Source organism: Ranitomeya variabilis, chromosome 1, assembly GCF_051348905.1.
Source record: "Ranitomeya variabilis isolate aRanVar5 chromosome 1, aRanVar5.hap1, whole genome shotgun sequence".
Taxonomy (NCBI): Eukaryota; Metazoa; Chordata; class Amphibia; order Anura; family Dendrobatidae; genus Ranitomeya; species Ranitomeya variabilis.
This window is the reverse complement of record NC_135232.1, coordinates 216,129,446-216,150,204: the sequence shown is the minus strand read 5'-3', so window position 1 is coordinate 216,150,204 and position 20,759 is coordinate 216,129,446. Positions and strand designations below refer to the sequence as shown.

Below are 20,759 nucleotides of genomic sequence, written 5' to 3'. Positions count from 1 at the left end.
GTAGTGTGGAATATGCAAAAAAAGGGGGGTATGACATGGTTTACTGTATGTAAACCATGTCTCATATCATGTCAGGTTTAGGCAGGAGAAATGAAAAGCCGGTAATTGAATTACCGGCTTTTCTGCTATATCGCGCTGAAGGATAGATAGATAGATAGATAGATAGATAGAATGGGAACAGCACAATGCTCACCAATGGGTGCCAAGCCTCCTAGGTAAGACGGTCCATTCATCCACCCAAGTAATATACCAAAAAGAAGAAAAAAAGGCAGCACTCCAATTCCTTTGAGGTGAAAAAAAACCTGTGAAGTTTATTCAAGCCCACATCTCTGTGCGACGTTTCGGCTCACACTGAGCCTTTCTTCTTTTTGAGATATATATATATATATATATATATATATATATAGATGGATGGATAGAAAATAAATAAATATATATATATATATATATATATATATATATATATATATATATATATATATATATATATATATATATATATATACCGTATTTTCCGGCGTATAAGACGACTTTTTAACCCCCGAAAATCTTCTTAAAAGTCGGGGGTCGTCTTATACGCCGGGAATCGACTTGTACGCCGATGTATATGGTGGGTGGGGAGGGGGAGTGATCCTGATGACGAGGGGGCGTCTCACAGGAAAGTGAGTAATCCCCATTACCTTATCCTAGCGGTGCAGCGTGGGGGTGTCAGTGCTGGGAGCGGCGGCGGCTGCTGTGTTCTGGTGCGGCGGCTCCTCTTCTGTGTGGGGCCTCTGTGCTGTGAGGTGGCGGCGGCAGCGGCGTATCTTTATCCAGTTGGGGCTCCTCCGGCATCTCCTTAGCCCTGGAGGCCCCGCCGCAACTCCATCGGTGCAATGTGGTGGCCTCCGGGAAAATGGCCGCTGCTCAGATTCAGATCTCGTGTCCCGAGATTTCGGGACGAGATCTGAATCTGAGCAGCGGCCATTTTCCCGGAGGCCACCGCATCGCACCTATTGAGCTGCCTCCGGGAAAATGGCCGCTGCATTGCACCGATGGAGTTGCGGCGGGGCCTCCAGGGCTAAGGAGATGCCGGAGGAGCCCCAACTGGATAAAGATATGCCGCCGCCACCGCCACCGCACAGCACAGAGGCCCCACACAGAAGAGGAGCCGCCGCACCAGAGCACAGCAGCCGCCGCACCAGAGCACAGCAGCCGCGGCCGCCACTCCCAGCACTGAGACCCCCACGCTGCACCGCTACGATAAGGTAATGGGGGATACTCACTTTCCTGTGAGACGCCCCCTCGGCATCAGGATCACTCCCCCCCCCCCCCCCCCCCCCCCAAAAGGCACATATTCACCGGCCCTATAAGACGACATAGGGTGTATAAGAAGACCCCCGACTTTTAAGAAGATTTTATATTTTAACTGGTAAAGTTGGGGGGTCGTCTTATACGCCCAGTCGTCTTATACGCCGGAAAATACGGTATATATATATATATATATATATATATATATATATATATATATATATATATATATATATATATATATATATATATATATATATATATATATTTTATTTATTTTCTATCCATCCATCTATATATATATATATATATATATATATATCTCCCGACTTTGGAGCGAAGATCGCCGACCCGATCCCACAGTGAGGTCGGGTTTCACGAAACCCGACTTTGCCAAAAGTCGGCGACTTTTGAAATTGGCCGATCTGTTTCGCTCAACCCTAATCCTAACCCCAACCCTAGCTATTTCTATTTATAGTGGGTTTTTTAGATGATTTTGATGATTGGCAGCTGTCACACACTTCTCAGCATGCGTTTCAAAAACGCAAACGCAGGAAAAAACGCGTCAAAACGCTGCGTTTTTTTACCGCATGAGAAAACGCATGCGTCTAAAAAACGCAGCGTTTGCACGCGTTTACATGCGTTTTTTTCACCACCTGCGTTTTGCGTTTTAAACGCTGCGTTTTTAAACGCAAATGTGAAACTAGCCTTAGTCAGTACGTGTCAGCTGAGCTCAGTTGTGTCACATTACAGACCCTTTCTTCAGCTTTCCTCCTCTCCTAGCATGGTCGGCTCTGCTTTATTGCTCCCCCCCCCTTCCTCCCATTGCCTGTCCTGAGATGTCCGTAATCTCTTATACATAACTGAGATTCTGATACGTCTGCAGACGGGCAGTACAGCAGAGGTGACAGTGCTGGGAGAGTTTCTAATGTGACGTAGACTAGCTCAGCTTGGCTCCCTCTACACGGTCCCATGCAGGAGGTTAGACCAGGAGATCAGGCTGTCTGTCATTGCATCTCATGTGCTGAGAAATCTTCTCTGCACTGTTATGTGCATGTTCTTCCTTTGGGTGTTGCTGCCTGCTTATGTTGGCATCATACAAGGAGAGGAGTGCATGCCCCCAGGGAAAGCTCACATAACACTCAGTTTGACTCTTTTTTTTTTTTTAACTCATTAGGTGCCATATACTTTGATTGCTAGAATCTCTGCAACTGAGCAGCAAAACAAACAAAAACATAACGTTTTATTTTGCTTTGCAGTCTATTACATTGTGTCCAGTTCAACATGAAAAAACTGGTGAAAGGTCCTATTTGAGGGGAGCCATTATAGTCTGTGATAGATGCCAATATTTCCTGATGTGAATACTACACAGACCCCAAAGCGTGGTGTGAACAGGGCCTTGCTACGTACAGTTGCGGCTTAATGTTCTTTACTCTCGTGTTTGTCTCTGCAGCCGATGCCACCCAGCTGCCCTGCGAGTTTTGTGAGAAGCTCTTTCCTGAAGATGATCTGATTTTACACCAGGTACAAGTGCTGGGACTTCTTTCAGTTTTCATTTATTATGGTTGGTCTTCTAAAATGAACTTCAGCTTTTGTAGATGGAAGTTAAAATAGAAAGTGAATGTGACCCTTGTGGGCATGGCGAACATCCATTTCTGTAGTTTCCTAATGCGCAATTTCACTGTTGGGGTATGTGCACATGTACAGGATTTCTAACAGAAAATTCTAAAGGAATATGTGCATTTTTGCTGTTCTTTATACTTGTGTTTTTGTTGCAGATTTTTACCTGCTCATTCGTATGGGTGTAATTGCCGCAAAAAAAAAACGCTGACAGAATTGACATGCTGCAGAGTTAAGGCTATGTGTACACGTCAGGATTTCTGGCAGAAATTTTCCTGACAAAAACCGGACATTTCTGCCAGAAATCCGCATGCGTTTTTACCGCGTTTTTGATGCGTTTTTTCCCAATGCATAGAATAGCGGGAAAAACTTGAAAAAAACGCAAAATTAATGAACATGCTGCTTTTTTACCGCAATGCATTTTTTTCCGCAAAAAAAAACGTATCATGTGCACAAAAATTGCAGAATACATTCTAAATTATAGGATGCATAATGCATGCGTTTTTAATGAGTTTTTATAGCGTTTTTATCTTAAAAAAAAAAAAAAAAAAAAAAAGCGAAAAAAATTGAATGTGTGCACATACCCTAAATCTGCAAGGAAAAAAATAAAAAACGACTCAAGGAATCTTTCACTTTTGTTTATTGGTTTAAAAAATCTCATTCACTTTGATATTGAAATCTTTCAGGTTGTGACAAACCTGCAATGTACGCACATACTCTTAGGCTACGTCACCCAGTGCATCGCTTTTTTTCAGCAGCCAAAGCCTTCACTATAAACAGTGTTCAAAACACCCATTTATCAGCATTTTTGCACCCTTTTATTTTTATTGGCCCCTGCACAACTCTTTTCTTTTACATATTTTTCTCCTTCGCCTCATTGGGGGACACAGACCGTGGTGTATGCTGCTGCCACTAGGAGGCTGACACTAAGTGATACAAAGAATGTTAGCTCCTCCCCTGCAGTATACACCCTCCTGCTGGCTCTCAGCTAACCAGTTCTTGCTTAGTGTCCGTAGGAGGCACACGGACGGGTCTGCTATTCAGACCCAAAGCTCTTTATTTCATTTTTACCTTTTACACTTTTGATTTTGCTTTCTACAATGAAGGGGCGACTGATCCTTTCAAGGCTCCGATCTCCCCGAACCATCAACAGGCGAGCACGGAGAGTGTCGCCTCTCCGTATCCTCTGCGACGTGCCACGCCTGGGCTGATTCTTGGGGGCGACGGGTCCCTTCAAGGGCACCGATCTGCCCACACCCTGAACGGACGAGCACATGAAGTGTCGCCTCCACGTACCCTCTTCCCCAGCCAGCAGGCCTATAGCCGGACAACTGGCCCTGTCCACCTGGGGGATGAACTCCGTGGATGTACAGAGGCCCCTCTCTTTGGCGTCTGAGCAGCCCCCACTGTCCCACCACTGTTAAAGCGGATGGCTCAAGGAGGTGGACAGTTCCTCTCCACCTCCCTAAGAAAGGGATGATGGATTGAGGTTTATCCCTCTATCCCTGCACTGTCCACTCTGCATTACCTGACCTGCAGCAGAACAGAAGCGTGCGTGCACTTTCCTCGGCACTGAAACCCAGTCATCTGCAGCGGTTCCATGCCGGGACGTGCACCAATGGTGAGTGGATCCAGTCAGCGATGGGCCTCTGCAGTGGGATATTCACATGCTGACAGACAGCCTCAGCCATGGCTTCCCTGTGGCCCACCTCCCTGAGGTAATACTTTAGTCCCTGACTTTGGCAGATGTGTAGGCCGCATCCCGGAGGCCGCGCCCGCACTATGGCGTGCTAAGGCGGCTCTGCCCACCTTTTCTGGCGCTTCTCACCTAGCACGGGAGCGCTCTCTTCTCTTGACCTACCACCAACGTCCCTCTATTCTACCCCTGGAATTGCTCCCGCCGGCTGCAGGAATTTAGGCCCCGGCTTGGGCCTATTCATGGAAGTCACAGGGGCGATGGTTTTGCATTGAAGGGGCACATGTAACCGGGTAAGAAAATACTGCTCTCCCCTGCATCTTCCCCCTGTGCTTAAAGGCACACGACCAGTATTCCCTAGTCTTAAAGGCACATGACCAGTATCCCCTGGTCTTAAAAGGCACATGACCAGTCCGAAACCGGTCACCCTAAATGAGCTCAGGAGTCCTCCACCGCCAACCCAAGCTTATCCCAGAGTACCTAGTTCCCTGAGTGGGCTTCATCACTGCCGCAATCCATGGCTTCTCTGACCAAGAGATTGAATTCCTCCGTGAACCCTCTGGCTCAGAGTGCTCGCAGGACTGATATAGATGGTCCTTCTCCTTCATGCGAGCCGTCGGCTAGCAGGGGCTGCAAGTATTCTGGAAATGTACAGGCGTCTAGAAAACGAAAGTTTCATTTCCTGATCCCTCACCAATAATTTGCTGAGAACAAAACTCTGAATATGGAGCAGATATTGCCTTGGTTCTGGACTCCCCAGAACTTCAGAAAAGGATGGATTCACCTATTTATTTATTTATTTATATCAACCAATCTCTGTAGATTGACGAGGACTTCGGTTCTACTCTAGATCACGCAGTGTCCCTCATAAGGAGACTAAACTCCCAGCAGAGCATTCGCCATTCACCCAGACAGGGAGCGTCCAGATAAGCGATTCACTGGACAGAAGCCTCTGCAAGCGCGGTATCCTTTCTCAGGCAATATGCAAACACGTGGGTTGTCTCCTCCACGTATACCCCCCTAGGACGTGGGATGCCATGCCTGGTCTGATTCTTAGGAGCAATGGGTCCTTTTTAAAGGGCACCGATATCCCCACACCATCAATAGACGAGCACACGATATCACCTTTTTGGTGAACATCCCCCTCTGCATCACCACTATTTATCAGATGATGCAAGAAGGCAGGCGATCCCTCTCCACTTCCCTGTTAAGAGGATGATGGATTGAGGGTTCATCATTTTAACTCCGCACAGTCAAAAGAGAGCGGCGATTGCAAGAGACTGCTTTTCCTGACCGTCCGGAAGCAGCCGCGCATTCTGCCACTTGGCAGATTAACCGGGTAGAATCTCCTGTGGTATACCTTCCAGTATCCCTGCCAGATGGGTCATCAATTAAAAATACAATGGACTGTCAGATAGCAAATCTGGTTCGCTTCGTCTTGTGGCCTCGGGTTCAGCGCGCTACCCTTCCTTAGCCACCGCATGGGTTGCTACAGCAATGGTCTCCTGGTCAGAGATCTTAACTTCCTTGATTCACAACAGTAACCTTTTCCCGAAGACAGTACAGCTGGTCAATCACATTTCTTGAGTGGGAGACTAGCTTCTTCACGCCTCTTGGATGTGGCTACTTGCGCGGCTTTGTCAGCAGCAAATGCCATTACACTCAGAAGGACTTTATAGCTCAGAGAATGGAAGCGTACTCTGCGTTCAAAAAGCCTCTGACACCACTCCCTTACCAGGGTGATCGGTTATTCGGTGAGAAGTTGGGAACGTTCTACACGCAGGAACAAAGGATCGCATGTGTCCTATAGACCCAACCAGCAGTGGATGAGTTGACCAGGACGGTCTAGATCTAATGGATCTTGTTTCCAAAAAGGGGACAGAAAAGGAAGACCGATCCTGGACCTCAGACTTCTACCAAGCTTGACAAGGTCCCCCTTCTTCGGATGGAGTTCCTCCGCTCAGCCACTACTTCAACTGAAAAAGGTGGAGTTTCTGGCATCCATCAACATTCGAGATGCTTACCTTCACATTCCTATTTTTTCCCTCTTCAAAAATTGCTTCGCTTTTCCATTCGTGAACAGCATTTTCAAATCACGACCTTGTCCTTCGACCTTGCTACCGCACCCAGACTGTTCACAGGGGTTATGGCGGCTGTCATGTTCCTCTTTCACCCTAGAGGTATGGTCATCTTGCACTATCTGGTCGACTTTTTAGCCGCTCTTCCAGGACTGCACTGAGTCGTCTATCTCTTGCGATACCCTGTCTCACCTGGGTTGGCAGCTAATCTTAGACAAGTTTTTCCTCATTTCCAGCCCAGCAGATATCCTTTTTGAGGATGATCCTGGACACTTCCAGAAGGTTGGTAATTTTCCCTTGCGACAAGGCCGTGGCCCTTCAACAGGGAGCTCGCGCACTTGCTCACTCATCCCTTCATTCCATTCAAACTGCTAGGAGGGTTCTGAGGAAAATTGGTGATGACAATGGAAGCGTTTTCCTTCGCTCCTCTCGTTTTCTGCAGGTCAAACAGGCTTTCAGAGGGTAGTCTCTGAGCTCCTTCCTCATCCAGGGGAGATCCTTTTCTCCCGGTTCAATGGTTATTAGTGACTACTGATGCCAGTCCTCTTCTCTTGATCATTGTTCTGGGGATCTGAACAGTACAGCTAATTCTACAGCAGGTCCACTGCCTTCTGGCGGGTCACCCCATTCAAATTCAATCAGACAATGCCACGTCTGTGCCATCTATCATCTAGCAGGTACCCACGGTCAGGCGTCATGGTCGAGGTACCTCACATTCTCTGATGGGCCGAGATCTATCATTCAGGTGATCTTGGCACTACACATCCCAGGAGTAGAACTCTGGACGGCAGACGCCATCAGGGTCCCGCCTCAAGTGAGTGGGAACTTCACCCGGAAGTCTTCCATCAGATCTGCCTTCTCTGGAGCACTCCAGATGTAGGTTGGATGGAATCCAGACTGAACGCCAAAGTACTCTAGTTCATGGTTCGGCCTCGAGATCCAAAAGTCATTGCAGTGCATGCTCTGGTTCTTCCATGGTACCAGTTTCCATAACCCCTCTTCCACTACTTCCGAGAGCCTTTTGGAAGCAGGAAGGGCCCCAGTTATCCTGGGAGATCCGCACTGACCACATCAGGTTTTTTTGTTTGCGGAACTAGTATTTTTCCGTCTTACTGCAACAAAACTGCAAATAGGGACTTCCTCTCAGGGAGTCTTCACATGTGGTTCTTCCCTATCGCATACCGTTAGATCTTTGGGATCTTAATGGTCCTGGGAGTCTTGCAGTAGACTCCTTTTCATCCGGACAGACTTTACTGTCAGGGAAGGTCGCCCTTTTTTCTCTGCGATCTCGTCATCCTGACGACTCTTCGGAGCTAGCCGCTCTGTTCTTTAAGACTTTTTTCCCTTATTACCTTCAAGGCAAGGTTATCCTCGGGCCATCCCCGTCCCTTGTTACCAAGATGGTATTGTATTCCCACTGTTATAAGGGCATCGTTCTTCCCTCATCTCCTTTGGCACCAGTCCACAAAACGGAATGGGTTCCCCATATTCTTGACGAAGTGAGAGCTCTGAGTAGGTACGTCTCGAGGACGGCGTCCTTCTAAAGGTTGGACGCTTTATTTAAGCTACCTGACGGTAAGAGGAAGGCTTCCTGAATGTTACAGGAAGGGTTTAGCCGTTTCATCGGCCATGTTAGCCTGATGGATTCGTTACACCTTCCAGGAGTCCTTCCGTGTTAGGCTAACATCCATCTCCCTGTCTATCGAGGTTTCTTGGGTTCTAGGCACCAGGCGTCGGCAAAGCATGCCTCCAGGCTTGCGGGTTCGTCCAGTCCGCATGCATTCTTGAAGCACTATAATTCCCAGACTTCCACAGATGCAAGTCTGGCCAGGCGGACTCTGCAGGCCGCGGTGGCGCACTTGTAAGTAGCGGTTACACAGGGCCTGATCTGATGTTGTTCCCACCCAGGGACTGCTTTGGGACGTCCCATGGTCTGTGTCCCCCAATGAGGCGAAGGAGAAATAGGGATTTTTGTGTACTCACTGTAAAATCCTTTTCTCCGAGCCATTCATTGGGACACAGCTCCCACCCTGTTATTAGCTTGTGCTTGTTTTATAATTTGACATGCTATACTCTCATATATAATGTGACATGTTATACGCTCATATGCTATTGATCTCCTACTGCTTTTGCACCGAACTGGTTAGCTGAGAGCCAGCAGGAGGGTGTATACTGCAGGGGAGGAGCTAACTTTCTTTGTATCACTTGGTGTCAGCCTCCTAGTGGCGGCAGCATACACCCACGGTCTATGTCCCCCAATGAATGGCTCGGAGAAAAGGATTTTACGGTGAGTACACAAAAATCCCTATATTTATTTTTTTTATTTTTATTTTCAAAGTCTGCTTGTGGTCCAGGTGCTCCTTCCTCTGTCAGAAGACGTTCACCCAGTCCAGTGCTGGATTTCTTTGAAAATCTCAGGTCATCCTCCCCTCCTGCTCCCAATCCTGTCATGATTCCGTGCGAATTCTGCGGGGTTCTGATGGAAGGCGATATCCTGTTTCATCATCAGGTACCTTAATTGTAAAATCGCTGTCTACTGTGTAAGTGATGTGATTACAGATGATTTCCCACTTCCAAGCTAGTAATCATGGCTAGTATGTACTGTATAGCATAATGGGAATCTACCAGCACTATTTCACCCCCAAGGTATTTGTGCATGTAGCTCTTTCAAAGACAAGTGCAGCCATACCTTTACATGGCCAGTCTGTTCCTCCATTACTGAGAAATCAGCATTTGAATTGATATAAAAATGAGACTGAAGTGCTATGGTAGATCTGAAGCTTTTGTCACTGTAGCGCTATTCTCTGCCCAGTAATGCATTCTCCTGCTTGACTGGTTGCTCCTTTACCTGATGTCATACAGCATAAAGGTTGTCAGTCAAGCCGAAAAGCAAGCATATCAATACAATTGGTGATTTCTCAGTAATGGAGGAACGGACTGGCCATGTAAAGGTATTTGCTGAAAGATTCTTTTAACCTCTTCGCTTCACATGCAATTTTCATTTTTTTTTTTTAATTTTCTCCCTCCCCCTCGAAGACCCACAACTTTTTTTATTTTCCATTCACATGGCTGTATGATGGCTTGTGGCTTTTTTTTTTCCTCAGGACGAGCTGTAGCTCTGAATTAAACCATTCATTTTTACCATTAAATGTGTAAAAAAAAAAAATAATAAAATAAAATAAAAAAAAAAAAAAAAAAATGCAATTCCACAATTGTTTTTTACTTTTAAGCAACATTTTTTTTTTCATAGTGTTTTTTTTTTTTTTTTTGATTGTTATTGGAGAAGAGGTAAGTAAATCCCTTCACTACCTGAATGAAGGAGACCATTGATGGATGGAGTCAGACACTGATGAAATAAAATGCGGTTTATTTTTCAGCGCGTTTTGGAGTTTCACACTTCTTCTTTAGGATTGTGGTTTGTCCTGAAGAAGTGTGAAACGCGTTGGTGGCATGAATGCATCAACGGTGTCCTCCATTCAGGCAGTGCAGAATTTACCCATTCTTCTCAAATATCGATCATTCCAAAATCCCTGTGTATTATGCTGTTGTGGTCACACAACTTTGCCAGGCAGCTATTGATCTATTCATTTGATATCTTTTTATCAGAGCAAGACCTTATTGCGTTATTGTCTTTCCAGCTGACCCCAATTTTATATCATTTTTATTTTTTTTTATTTTTTTTTTTTTTATATATATACCCTAACAGTTCTTTATAAAAATGTTTTATAATTTAGCATATTCTGGTGTAATCTGTTACTATGTAGAAGTGTTATGTTAATGTAATACGTAAATCTCTTCTAATTGTGACCTTCTCTCTTAGGATCAGTGTGACATGGGTCAAAATTCTGAAAAGACCACTCCATTTGCTGATGTCTCCCAAGATGTCCCTGCTGAAGATGTGTTCAGAAGTTACCGAGCCCCTGTAGCCGTACCAGGTTTGTTCCTTGGTATTTTTGAATACAAGATAATAAATCCACCTAGAATTGCTCACAGGGGGCTGCTCTGTTCTTTTTTTGTTATAAGTTAGTCTCACCTGCACTGTTCTAACAATAATCTTTATTTTTATATAGCGCTAACATATTCCGCAGCGCTTTACAGTTTGCACACATTATCATCACTGTCCCCGATGGGGCTCACAATCTACATTCCCTGTCCGTATGTCTTTGGAATGTGGGAGGAAACCGGAGTGCCCGGAGGAAACCCACCCAAACACGGGGAGAACATACAAACTCCTTGAAGATGTTGTCCTTGGTGGGATTTTAACCCAGGACTCCAGCTTCTAGGCTGCAGTGCTAACCACTGAGCCACCGTGCTGTTATCTCACTTTGTTAGGTGATAATTGTAGACCCCATACACATCAGTCTGTTTCAACCATAACAAACAATGGTCGTCTGGTCGAGTGAAACAAACAATTGTTCATTTTGTCTAACAAATCCAACAAACAAATCCCTACAAATGTTCTTTATCATTCTAAAGATTGATTGGCCTTCTGTTGTTGTTTTTTTTTATTTTATTTTTTTATTTCTTTGCTGATCATAAGCACTGGCAGGATCATTGCCTGAAAAAATACAACCCATATTTGTGTAGTGTATGAGGCCCTGAAAGATCAGTTTTCCCCTCTGAAGTCTCTAGCTCTTAATTTGCATTTAACTCTGACTTGGTGGGAGGTGACTATCTGCTGTGATTCCAATATACGGCACGGACACCTGAGCAGCATTCCTTATTTAGCACTCGCCTACAGTAATGTCCTCCATGCTGTGTCTAACAGTACTGATCAGTGTAGCTATGAGTCCAGCCCTGGGGGGAAGTAACTTGCTTTGTTGGGAAGATCATAGAATATGATAGTTTTTTTTTTTTTCTTTTATAGTTGCTGAAAACATGAGGTTTCTACTTCTATGAGAGTAGCATTCTTACTTTGTATGTTTTCCGTGCGCTCCTGTGTTCTTTCACAGACCCTCTAGCATATCTAATATATCTGGTGGCAAATTATCTATTCGAGAATGAGTGATCGGCATTCCAAATCTGACATGCTGAATTTTTAGCTCTCCCACGTAATCTGTCAGGGACCCTTATTCACATAATATTGTTAGCCTAACCTGTCAATATTTGTGTATTTTGGCTTCATCCTCTTTAATCTATTGTCTGGAGTCTTTATTTCCCTTCTTTCCTCCAGTCAGTAGACATTGCTGACATATTCAGAAAAGCAACATGTCCCTACCGCTAATTACTAGAGATGAGCGAAGAGGCTCGGATAAGGTGTTATCGGAGCATGCTCATGTGCTAAGAGTGTCTTCTCTGAACGTTGATGAAATTTTAACTTGAATAGCTATAGATTGTTGGGAGACATTAGAGAGGAGAAAGAAATATAATACGCCCACGTCTGAATCCCTCCCTTTGATGTGGGCTCTGCCTTTGAGCCCAGATCTTTCCCAGCACGTGTCAGTTGTTTTGAACAGCTGACATGTGCCTCTAGCAGCCACTGGTGGATCGCAATTCCATCAACCTGTTAAATGCTGCTGTCAATCTGACAGCGGCGTTTAACTCGCTCTTACTGGAAGCGCATTCGAAATCCCGCCCATTGTTGACCCCTCCATCACGTGATCTCGGGTCACCAATGGGTTGGCATGACAACCAGATGTCTCCAGCAGACCTCTATGGTTGTCAGCCGGATTGCTATGAGCGCCGCCCGGTGGTCGGTGATCTGATCATCGCCTGTGTGTAGCAAAGGCAATCGAACAACTGCATCTTCTAGTCTCCCATAGATACTATTGAAGCATGCAAAAAGTGTAAAAAATTAAAAAAAAAAATAGTAAAAATATTGTAATTAAATAAAATATCAGTTAAAAATCACCTCCTTCAAAATAAAACAATAAAAAAATCAAACATTACATAGTTGGTATTTACACGTTCAGAATTACCCAATTTATCAAGCTATAAAAAGGATTATTCCGATCGGTAAACGGCGTAGCAAAAAAATCAAAATGCCAGAATGATGTTTTATTGCATTAAAATATAATAGTGGGTGATTAAAATGGTATCATTAAATCGTCAGCTCGGCATGCAAAAAATAAGCCCTCGCCCAGCCCCAGTTAACAAGAAATGGAGATCTTGGAAAATGACACTTTTTTTTTAAATTTTTTTACTTAAATAAACAAAGACATGTTTGGTATCGATGAACTCGTAATCCTGGAGATTCATAATGGCAGGTCAGTTTTAGCATTTAGTGAACATGGTAAAAAATAAATAAATAGACTGTAGAATAGCACTTTTTTTGCAATTTCGCCACACTTGGATTTTTTTTTCCCGTTTTCCAGTACACTAAATGGTAAAACCAATGGGGTCGTTCAAAAGTACAACTTGTCCCGCAAAAAAGTCCTCACATGGCCATATTGATGGAAAAATAAAAACTTTATGACTCTGGGAAGAAGGGGAGCAAAAAACGAAAATGCCTCCGGTCATGAAGGGGTTAAAAGATACTTTCCACTAAATAAAGGATATAGCGCATCACATACAATAATTGTACAGAACCTGACCGGTTTCACCTCGCTAGGCTTTCTCACCAGGTGAAGCGAAACTGGTTGAGTTATGTGAAATGATTTTCTCTGATGAGCTGATTTTAATTGTATGTCTTGTATGTCGTGGAAAGCTACTTAGAAATACGCTGCTTAGATCCAGTGTGAGTCCAGTTATACATTTTATGCTCTGAAAATCTAAAATGCAGCTTCATGAAAGGACTAAAGCTTTGCTACGCATTTCTGCTCTAGTTCTACCAGGGATCAGCGGCCTGTGACTGCTCCGTGGCTGTTGGATCTTGAACGTTGATTTGCCTCTGTTCATGAATGTATCTGTATATTACATTACATAATTTGTGTTCTTTTGTTTCGGCACCAGGGAGTGTTGGTGCAATGTTTTCTAGGAACCAGACGAGGGGGAATGCAGTTGTGGCACCTAGAATTGAAGGCCTGTATCGTCAGAATAACACCCGCCGCTCTTACCATGATGAAATGAGAAAAAGGAATATGGAGGAGAATGCCAGAATGATCAGGGACGATGGGTCTCTAGGTCACTGGGGAGCATCAAGCAGGTATTGCGATTTATTTTATTTATGCCCACGTTTTAGACGGAAAATCTTCTGTAGTTTAGCTGCTGTTTTATTCAGTATTTACTTCTCTTCCTCTGCCATTTACCTCATCGGTATCTTTCAGGTGCTTCTCCAAAAATTAAAATATCCTCAAAGTTTAATTTTTCAGTTCTTCAATACAAAAAGTGAATCTCCGTGAACCCAAAGAAAATTGCACATGCCAGAACCTGAGTAATTTAAAAAGTTACAATTTTATTAAACATTCTAAAAACATATAAACCAAGAAAATGGCACCACAGAAAAGAGGCAAATAACTAATCTATGTACAATGTTGCTCCCAACATCAAAAATTGTATATACTGCTATGACTAGATATCACACCATTAAAGGGTTAATTAAAACCACTAATAAGCAAGCCAAATAAATAAAATAAAGATGAAGGAACAACTAAACCAGAGGTATTCAACAGATTACCTCAGACCTGCAGGTGCCACGAGTCCTACGCGTTTTGACGCTGCGCCGACCGCAACAAAATGTAACATGTTGCGTTTGACGCAGTTCGGCGCAGCGTCAAAACGACGCATGCGGAGGCATCTGCATACATCCGCATGGCCTGCGTACTCTATGTTAAAGATAGGTACGCAGGACGCATGCCAACGTAGGCAGAGCTGAATGGAAGAGGTGTGGCAGTGGGCGGGGCTTAACGGAGGAACTAAGCAGCCCTCCGCAGCTCTGCTCTCCGCAGCTCTGCCCTCCGCAGCTCTGCCCTCCGCAAGTGTGAAACCAGCCTTACCGGCCAGATTACCTCGGCGAGCTAAGACCCCTTCACACCAGGGGTCAGTGATGAACGCCCCCTTGGCGGCTCTGGAGGCTTATTTGAGCAGGGTGCCTGTGCGCTCCTGCGCCATCTTGGCCCAGCAGATGCAGCTGCTGCTAATGAGGAAAGCAGAAATGGATCAGCGATCGGGAGGGGGGGGTTAACCTTTCGCTTGCTTGTGAGGAGGGAGAGACTGGACAGGGAAATGGGGGGCCTACAAGGGAAATTGATGCCCAGCAGTCAGACAAACTCTGGTTCGGTTAAAACTACTGACAAGTGATTGTGCTAGGATAAGGTGTTATCCGAGCATGCTTCAGTGCTAGTAAGTACCTTTGGCGTGCTCGAATACTATGTTTGTCGCCGTGGCTGCGTGTGTTGCTGCTGTTGAACAGCCGCGAGACATGCAGCCACAGCAACTCGAACATGGTATTGAGCACGTCGAAAATACTGTATTGGCACACTATCTAAAAAATTGTTTCACAAATTGTGCTGATGTACAGTAGACATGTGGGAAATGTTAACTATTTTGTGTGACAGAACTGATTTTAAAGCGACCCTGTCAGCAGGAATTTGTTAAGTAAACTACAGACATTGTCAGGTTGGTGCTGTTAAACTGATTAAAATGATATATGGGGTGAAGAAATCAGTCTTGTGGTTCTTGTGTAGTCAATGTTAGAAGTTTTCAGTTAATGATACGCCCGTGCTCCAGTGCAGAGTCTCATCTTCCTGTTCTAAGCCAGAGAAACCAAAAGACCTGCCCACAGTCTGCCCTGAATCACAAACAGTCTGTTTCTATGATGAGGAACATATTTGTGCTTCGGGGTGCCCTGTGGGCAGGTCTATTTTTCGTTTCTCTGGCTTAGAGCAGGAAGGGGTCAATAAAAAAGCCCATATCACTTGAAGTGTATGGTGGATTAAAAGAAGTGTGTGTATACTGATATAAGTTTCCTTTAACATGCTGTTATTGGAGACTCACCATTGCTGCAATAAAATAAAAATGTGTCCACCAACACATCATATTGATGCATCCTAAGGCTGGGTTCACATTGCGTTATGGCAGTCCGTTAGACGGACTGCGTTACACTGCGGCATAACCCCTATTATCGGGCGCATCGCCAATGCATGCCATAATCGGCATGCTCTAGCGATGTGCAGGCTGCAGTGTTTCCGGGTCCGTCACCGCTAGCAGATAGAGCATCTGTGCTAGCGCGATCACATAACACAGTCCGTTTAACGCATGCCTTGAACGGACTGCACTAACGCAATGTGAACCTAGCCTAATACCTTCATGTCACTGCATGCTTGAAGCTTAACTCCTTTCCTCCACTGCCAATTTTTAGTTTGTACTTTCATATTCTCCTTCCCTTTTACCAAGCGCAATAACTTTATTTTTCCATAGCCGTAGGCATATGAGGGCTGTTATTTGTTTTTTTTTTTTTTTTTTGTGAGATGAGTTGTAATTGAAAACACTCCATGGCTGGTGGATGATTTACAATCATGTAAAGACACCTTCCCACCTGCTTGTTATCCATCTATCTCCACCCTTCTCTGGCTCTATGAAGCATAGCTGTCAATCGGGGGGGAGAAGAGGTGGAGATTGAGGGGAAACAAGCAGGTGGGGAGGTGTATTTAAATAATTGGCCTCACTGTGAAGCACCGAGCGGCCCTACTTAGTGTTATGTAAAGGGACCCTGCCAGCAAAGAATGACTTTTCAAACTGACAGTGATGTACCACAATCTTTAAAAGGTTAAACAACTGAGATTGGAGCTTGTGCCCGTCTCCGCTATTACATGCAGATGCCAGTTGTGTAAGGAGCGGGCTCAGCTATTGAGGCTGCTCCATATATGCGGAACTTGGGATAGAAAGGGGTTAAAGAGAATCTGTCACCATTTCTGCTGCTCCACCTTAGAGCAGACTAAACAAAGGTTAGAAACTCTGATTTCAAAATACTTATTTATGTAAAAACAAATACTGTTCCCTTAGGTGGACAACACATATAAACACATCTGATTGCTTGTGACCAGCATTCTGCCAAATACTTCTGCTTTTATAGAGGGGGCCACACTTGCTAATGAAAAAATAATCAAGCCATTTTGGCCCAGTTATTCCTAAATAATAATAATAATTTGTCATGTGTTGTTGTTGGGCTGAGTTTGTACTTACAGTTTCTCAGGACTGTATATACAATATTGATTGTGTTCAGGTATTGATGAGTTTTGGACGTAGCTGTGCATTAAGATGTATTTCTTCTTTCTGCAGAGATGCTGGCACCAGAAGCAAGGTAAGAAACCCAGAGAGGTTCTGTTAGGTCAGCTTTCATTTTTGTCATGACAACCGGAGTCCTGTATTATTAACTTGTGCATTTTCTCATGTAGCCAAAAAAGATGAACACAAGACCGGATGAAGTTGACACGGAGGAATAAGATCACTGTGTTTTCGGGGCCTCACTTGTATAATATCTTACATCACATTTGTATAATGGTAGATTCTGTAAAGCTGAAATGCTGTAGAAAGTGCGGGCGCATGCCCTCCACTAGTCATGTCTGAACCCTATCTCCTTAATGTATATGATACAGGAAGGAAGGTCGTCTTTTCTTTTTGTATAGATCTCCTTTTTATATGTGTCTTTCATAATAACAGGGTGAATTGTGCAGGCTCCATGTATTTACCAGCACAGTGTGCTTAGCATTGGACTTGCTGTTCTAGCTCTATCCTAGCACATAGATCACTAGGATTGTTGCGGTGTATATGGCTCTTTCCTTATTTCTGAAGTCCCAAAGATCTCAGTGGTATAATGAGCGAATGGGTTCAGATAAGGTGTTATCTGAGCATGCTCGGGTGATAACAAGTTTCTTCGGTGTGCCTGCATGCCTTGCAGCTGTTTGACAGCCCAACTCATGCAATAATTGTTGCATAATAGCAGTGAGATATGCAGCCATGGGCACTTGAATATATTTTTTTGAGACACTTGGATAGCACCCTAGCATGCTCAGATAATCTGATCTGATCATGTTCCCTCATCACTATTAATTAATCTAATTTGCTCAAACTATAAAATTTCATATAAATATAAAGCAAAGACACCTGAGACAAGAGCTGAATGGAGCCTTACACCACTTGTGCTGCCAAACTAGCAAGGAATGAGACGTGTCTTACAGTGAACCCCTCATGTCTCCATGGCCTACTGTCCTGCCAAGTGCCTGATTTTAGCGAGTCGTTTTATACTAGCTGTATAATACCCGATGAATTTTATATAAACTTACAACTTCTTTCAGTTTTGATACTTCAAAACAGATTTTTCTATGTTGGTTTATGGGTTGCTTCTCTAATGTTTTATACAATAGTGAATAAAATATTAAATGTGTATATTGACTCTTTACTCATTTTCTCCTAAACTTGAATTTAGATTGGGGCAGGATTATTCTTCACATGACCAAAGGAAGATTTTATTAAAAAATGCAAGCTGCAGAAACTGATAAATGACATGCAGGAAGAGCGGCTGTCAGACTCCTATAAATGTAAAGCAGACTGCAGCAGTCTTGGCCAATATGCAAGAAGTAAAGCTTTATTTATTAGTAAATTGTGCAATATTTCAACCCTCCAACCTTTCAACCATCTGTAAAACCACCAGGTCCGTGTACTGACTTATCGCTGGTTCCCTAACCCAAGCAAATTCGACAGTCTCATATATGCGTGAAGTTCTGGTCAGTATATCCATGGCCAGTCTGTATATCGAGATCTGAAAATGGAGTGTGGTTAATGGATGTCTGAATTGGGCTTTACATAGATTTTTTTTTTGTTTGTTTAACCCCTTCACCCTGGAGCTTTTTTCAGTTTTGCTTTTTTATTTTTCGCTCCCCTTCTTCCCAGAGCCATAACTTTATTTTTTTTTTTTCTCCGTCAATATGGCCATGTGTGGGCTTATTTTTTGTGGGACGAGTTGTGCTTTTGACCGAAATCATTGGTTTTACCATGTCATGTACTAGAAAACAGGGAAAAAAATTCCAAGTGTGGTGAAATTGCAAAAAAGTGCAATACCGCACTTGTTCTGTTTGGCTTTTTTACCATGTTCACTAAATGCTAAAACTGACCTGTCATTATGAGTTTATAGACACCAAACAGGTCTAGGTTCTTTTTTATCTTAAGTGGTGAAAAAAAAAATTCAAGCTTTGTTTAAAAAAAAAAAACAAACAAAAAAAACCAACAATCGTGCCTTATTCCGATATCCGTAGTGTCTCCAAATTCGTGATCTCTGGCTGGGTGAGGGCTCATTTTTTGTGTGCCGAGCTGATGTTTTTAATGATACCATTTTGGTGCAGATGCGATCCTTTGATCACCCGCTATTGCATTTTAATGCAATGTTGCGGCAACCTAAAAAACATAGTTTTGCCCTTTTTGTCGTTTTGGTTATTTTTTTTTTTCTCTCTCTACTCCGTTTATCTATCAGGTTAATCCCTTTTTTTTCTTTTAATTGATCAGGTGATTCTGAACGTGGCGATGCCAAATGTGTTTGATTTTACTTTTATTTTATTTTGAATAGGGTGAAAGGAGGGGTGCTGTAAACTTACCTTTTAATTTTTTTTATGTTTTTAAAAACCTATTTTTTTTTTTTTTTTTTTTACTTTTGGCATGCTTTAATAGTCTCCATAGGAGATTAGAAGCTGCCATAACCCAATCGGCTCTGCTACATACAGGCGATGGTAAGATTGCCTCTATGTAGTAGAATTGCTGACTTGCTATGAGCGCTGACCACTGGGTGGCACTCACAAGGATCGGGCACGGCCAACCATAGAGATCTCCAGGAGACCTCGGGTTGTCATGCTGACACATCGGTGACTCACGATCACATGACAGGGGTCACCGGTGTGCATATTTCCGTCACAATTGCTGGAAGCGCCATTTAAATACCGCTATCAGTTTGACAGCGGCATTTAACTAGTTAATAGCTGCAGGTGGATCGCAATTCTACCTGCAGCTTTTGTGGGCACATGTCAGCTGTTTTGAACATCTGACATCTCCCGGGAAAGATGTGGGTTCACTGCCGGAGCCCACATCAAAGGGAGGGTATCTGACATCGTCGTACTATTATGCCCGATGTCGGTAAGGGGTTAACAATCATTTAAGTTCTCTATATTGGACTCATATCATAACCTAAGACAGAAACGAAATGAACATATACCCTGCTGTAAATAAGTAAAAGCAATCGTGCCTGTAAGTAAATCGGGTACTTGGTAAACTGTTTTTAATCAGCAGCCCATTTACTGATACACACAATTGCATTTACGTACAGCAGGATATCTGTTCATTTTGTTTCTCTTAGGGTTTGTCTGTTTAATGGCTGTTGTGAACATGCTCCTATTTTGCCTGCATGCATACAAACGTAGGCCCTAAACTGGGGGAAAAAAAAAAAGTGAACTTGACTGTTTACCGTATATACTCGAGTATAAGCCGACCCGAGTATAAGCCGACCCCCCTAATTTTGCCACAAAACTGGCAAAACTTATTGACTCGAGTATAAGCCTAGGGTGGAAAATGCAGCAGCTACCGGTGAATTTCAAAAATAAAAATAGATGCTCCATACCGTTCATTATGGCCCCATAGATGCTCCACATAAAGCTGTGCCATATATAATGCTCTGCACAGTTCATTATGGCCCCATAGATGCTCCATAGAAAGCTGTGCCATGTACAATGCTCTGCACCTTTGATTATGGCCCCATAGATGCTCCACATAAAGCTGTGCCTTATATATAGTGCTCTGCACCGTTGCCCCATAGATGCTCCACATAAGCTGTGCCTTATATACACTCACCGGCCACTTTATTAGGTACACCATGCTAGTAACGGGTTGGACCCCCTTTTGCCTTCAGAACTGCCTCAATTCTTCGTGGCATAGATTCAACAAGGTGCTGGAAGCATTCCTCAGAGATTTTGGTCCATATTGACATGATGGCATCACACAGTTGCCGCAGATTTGTCGGCTGCACATCCCAAAGATGCTCCATACAAGGCAGGATGGATCCATGCTTTCATGTTGTTTACGCCAAATTCTGACCCTACCATCCGAATGTCGCAGCAGAAATCGAGACTCATCAGACCAAGCAACGTTTTTCCAATCTTCTACTGTCCAATTTCGATGAGCTTGTACAAATTGTAGCCTCAGTATCCTGTTCTTAG

The 20,759-nt window shown here is 43.8% G+C and overlaps 1 protein-coding gene across 2 annotated transcripts in view; it reads left to right on the top strand.

The window, feature by feature from the left end:
* Window positions 1–17,949, top strand: part of TRAFD1 (TRAF-type zinc finger domain containing 1) — a 66,089-nt gene extending 48,140 nt beyond the window's left edge. For both annotated transcript variants that reach the window (XM_077292489.1, XM_077292498.1), the window contains exons 7-12: window positions 2,744–2,814; window positions 9,023–9,193; window positions 10,505–10,619; window positions 13,576–13,768; window positions 16,843–16,864; window positions 16,959–17,949. In XM_077292489.1, coding sequence (XP_077148604.1) covers window positions 2,744–2,814; window positions 9,023–9,193; window positions 10,505–10,619; window positions 13,576–13,768; window positions 16,843–16,864; window positions 16,959–17,006 — 620 coding nt within the window. In that variant the 3' untranslated portion in view covers window positions 17,007–17,949. The remainder of the gene's footprint in view (window positions 1–2,743; window positions 2,815–9,022; window positions 9,194–10,504; window positions 10,620–13,575; window positions 13,769–16,842; window positions 16,865–16,958) is intronic.
* Window positions 17,950–20,759: the final 2,810 nt, after the last annotated feature.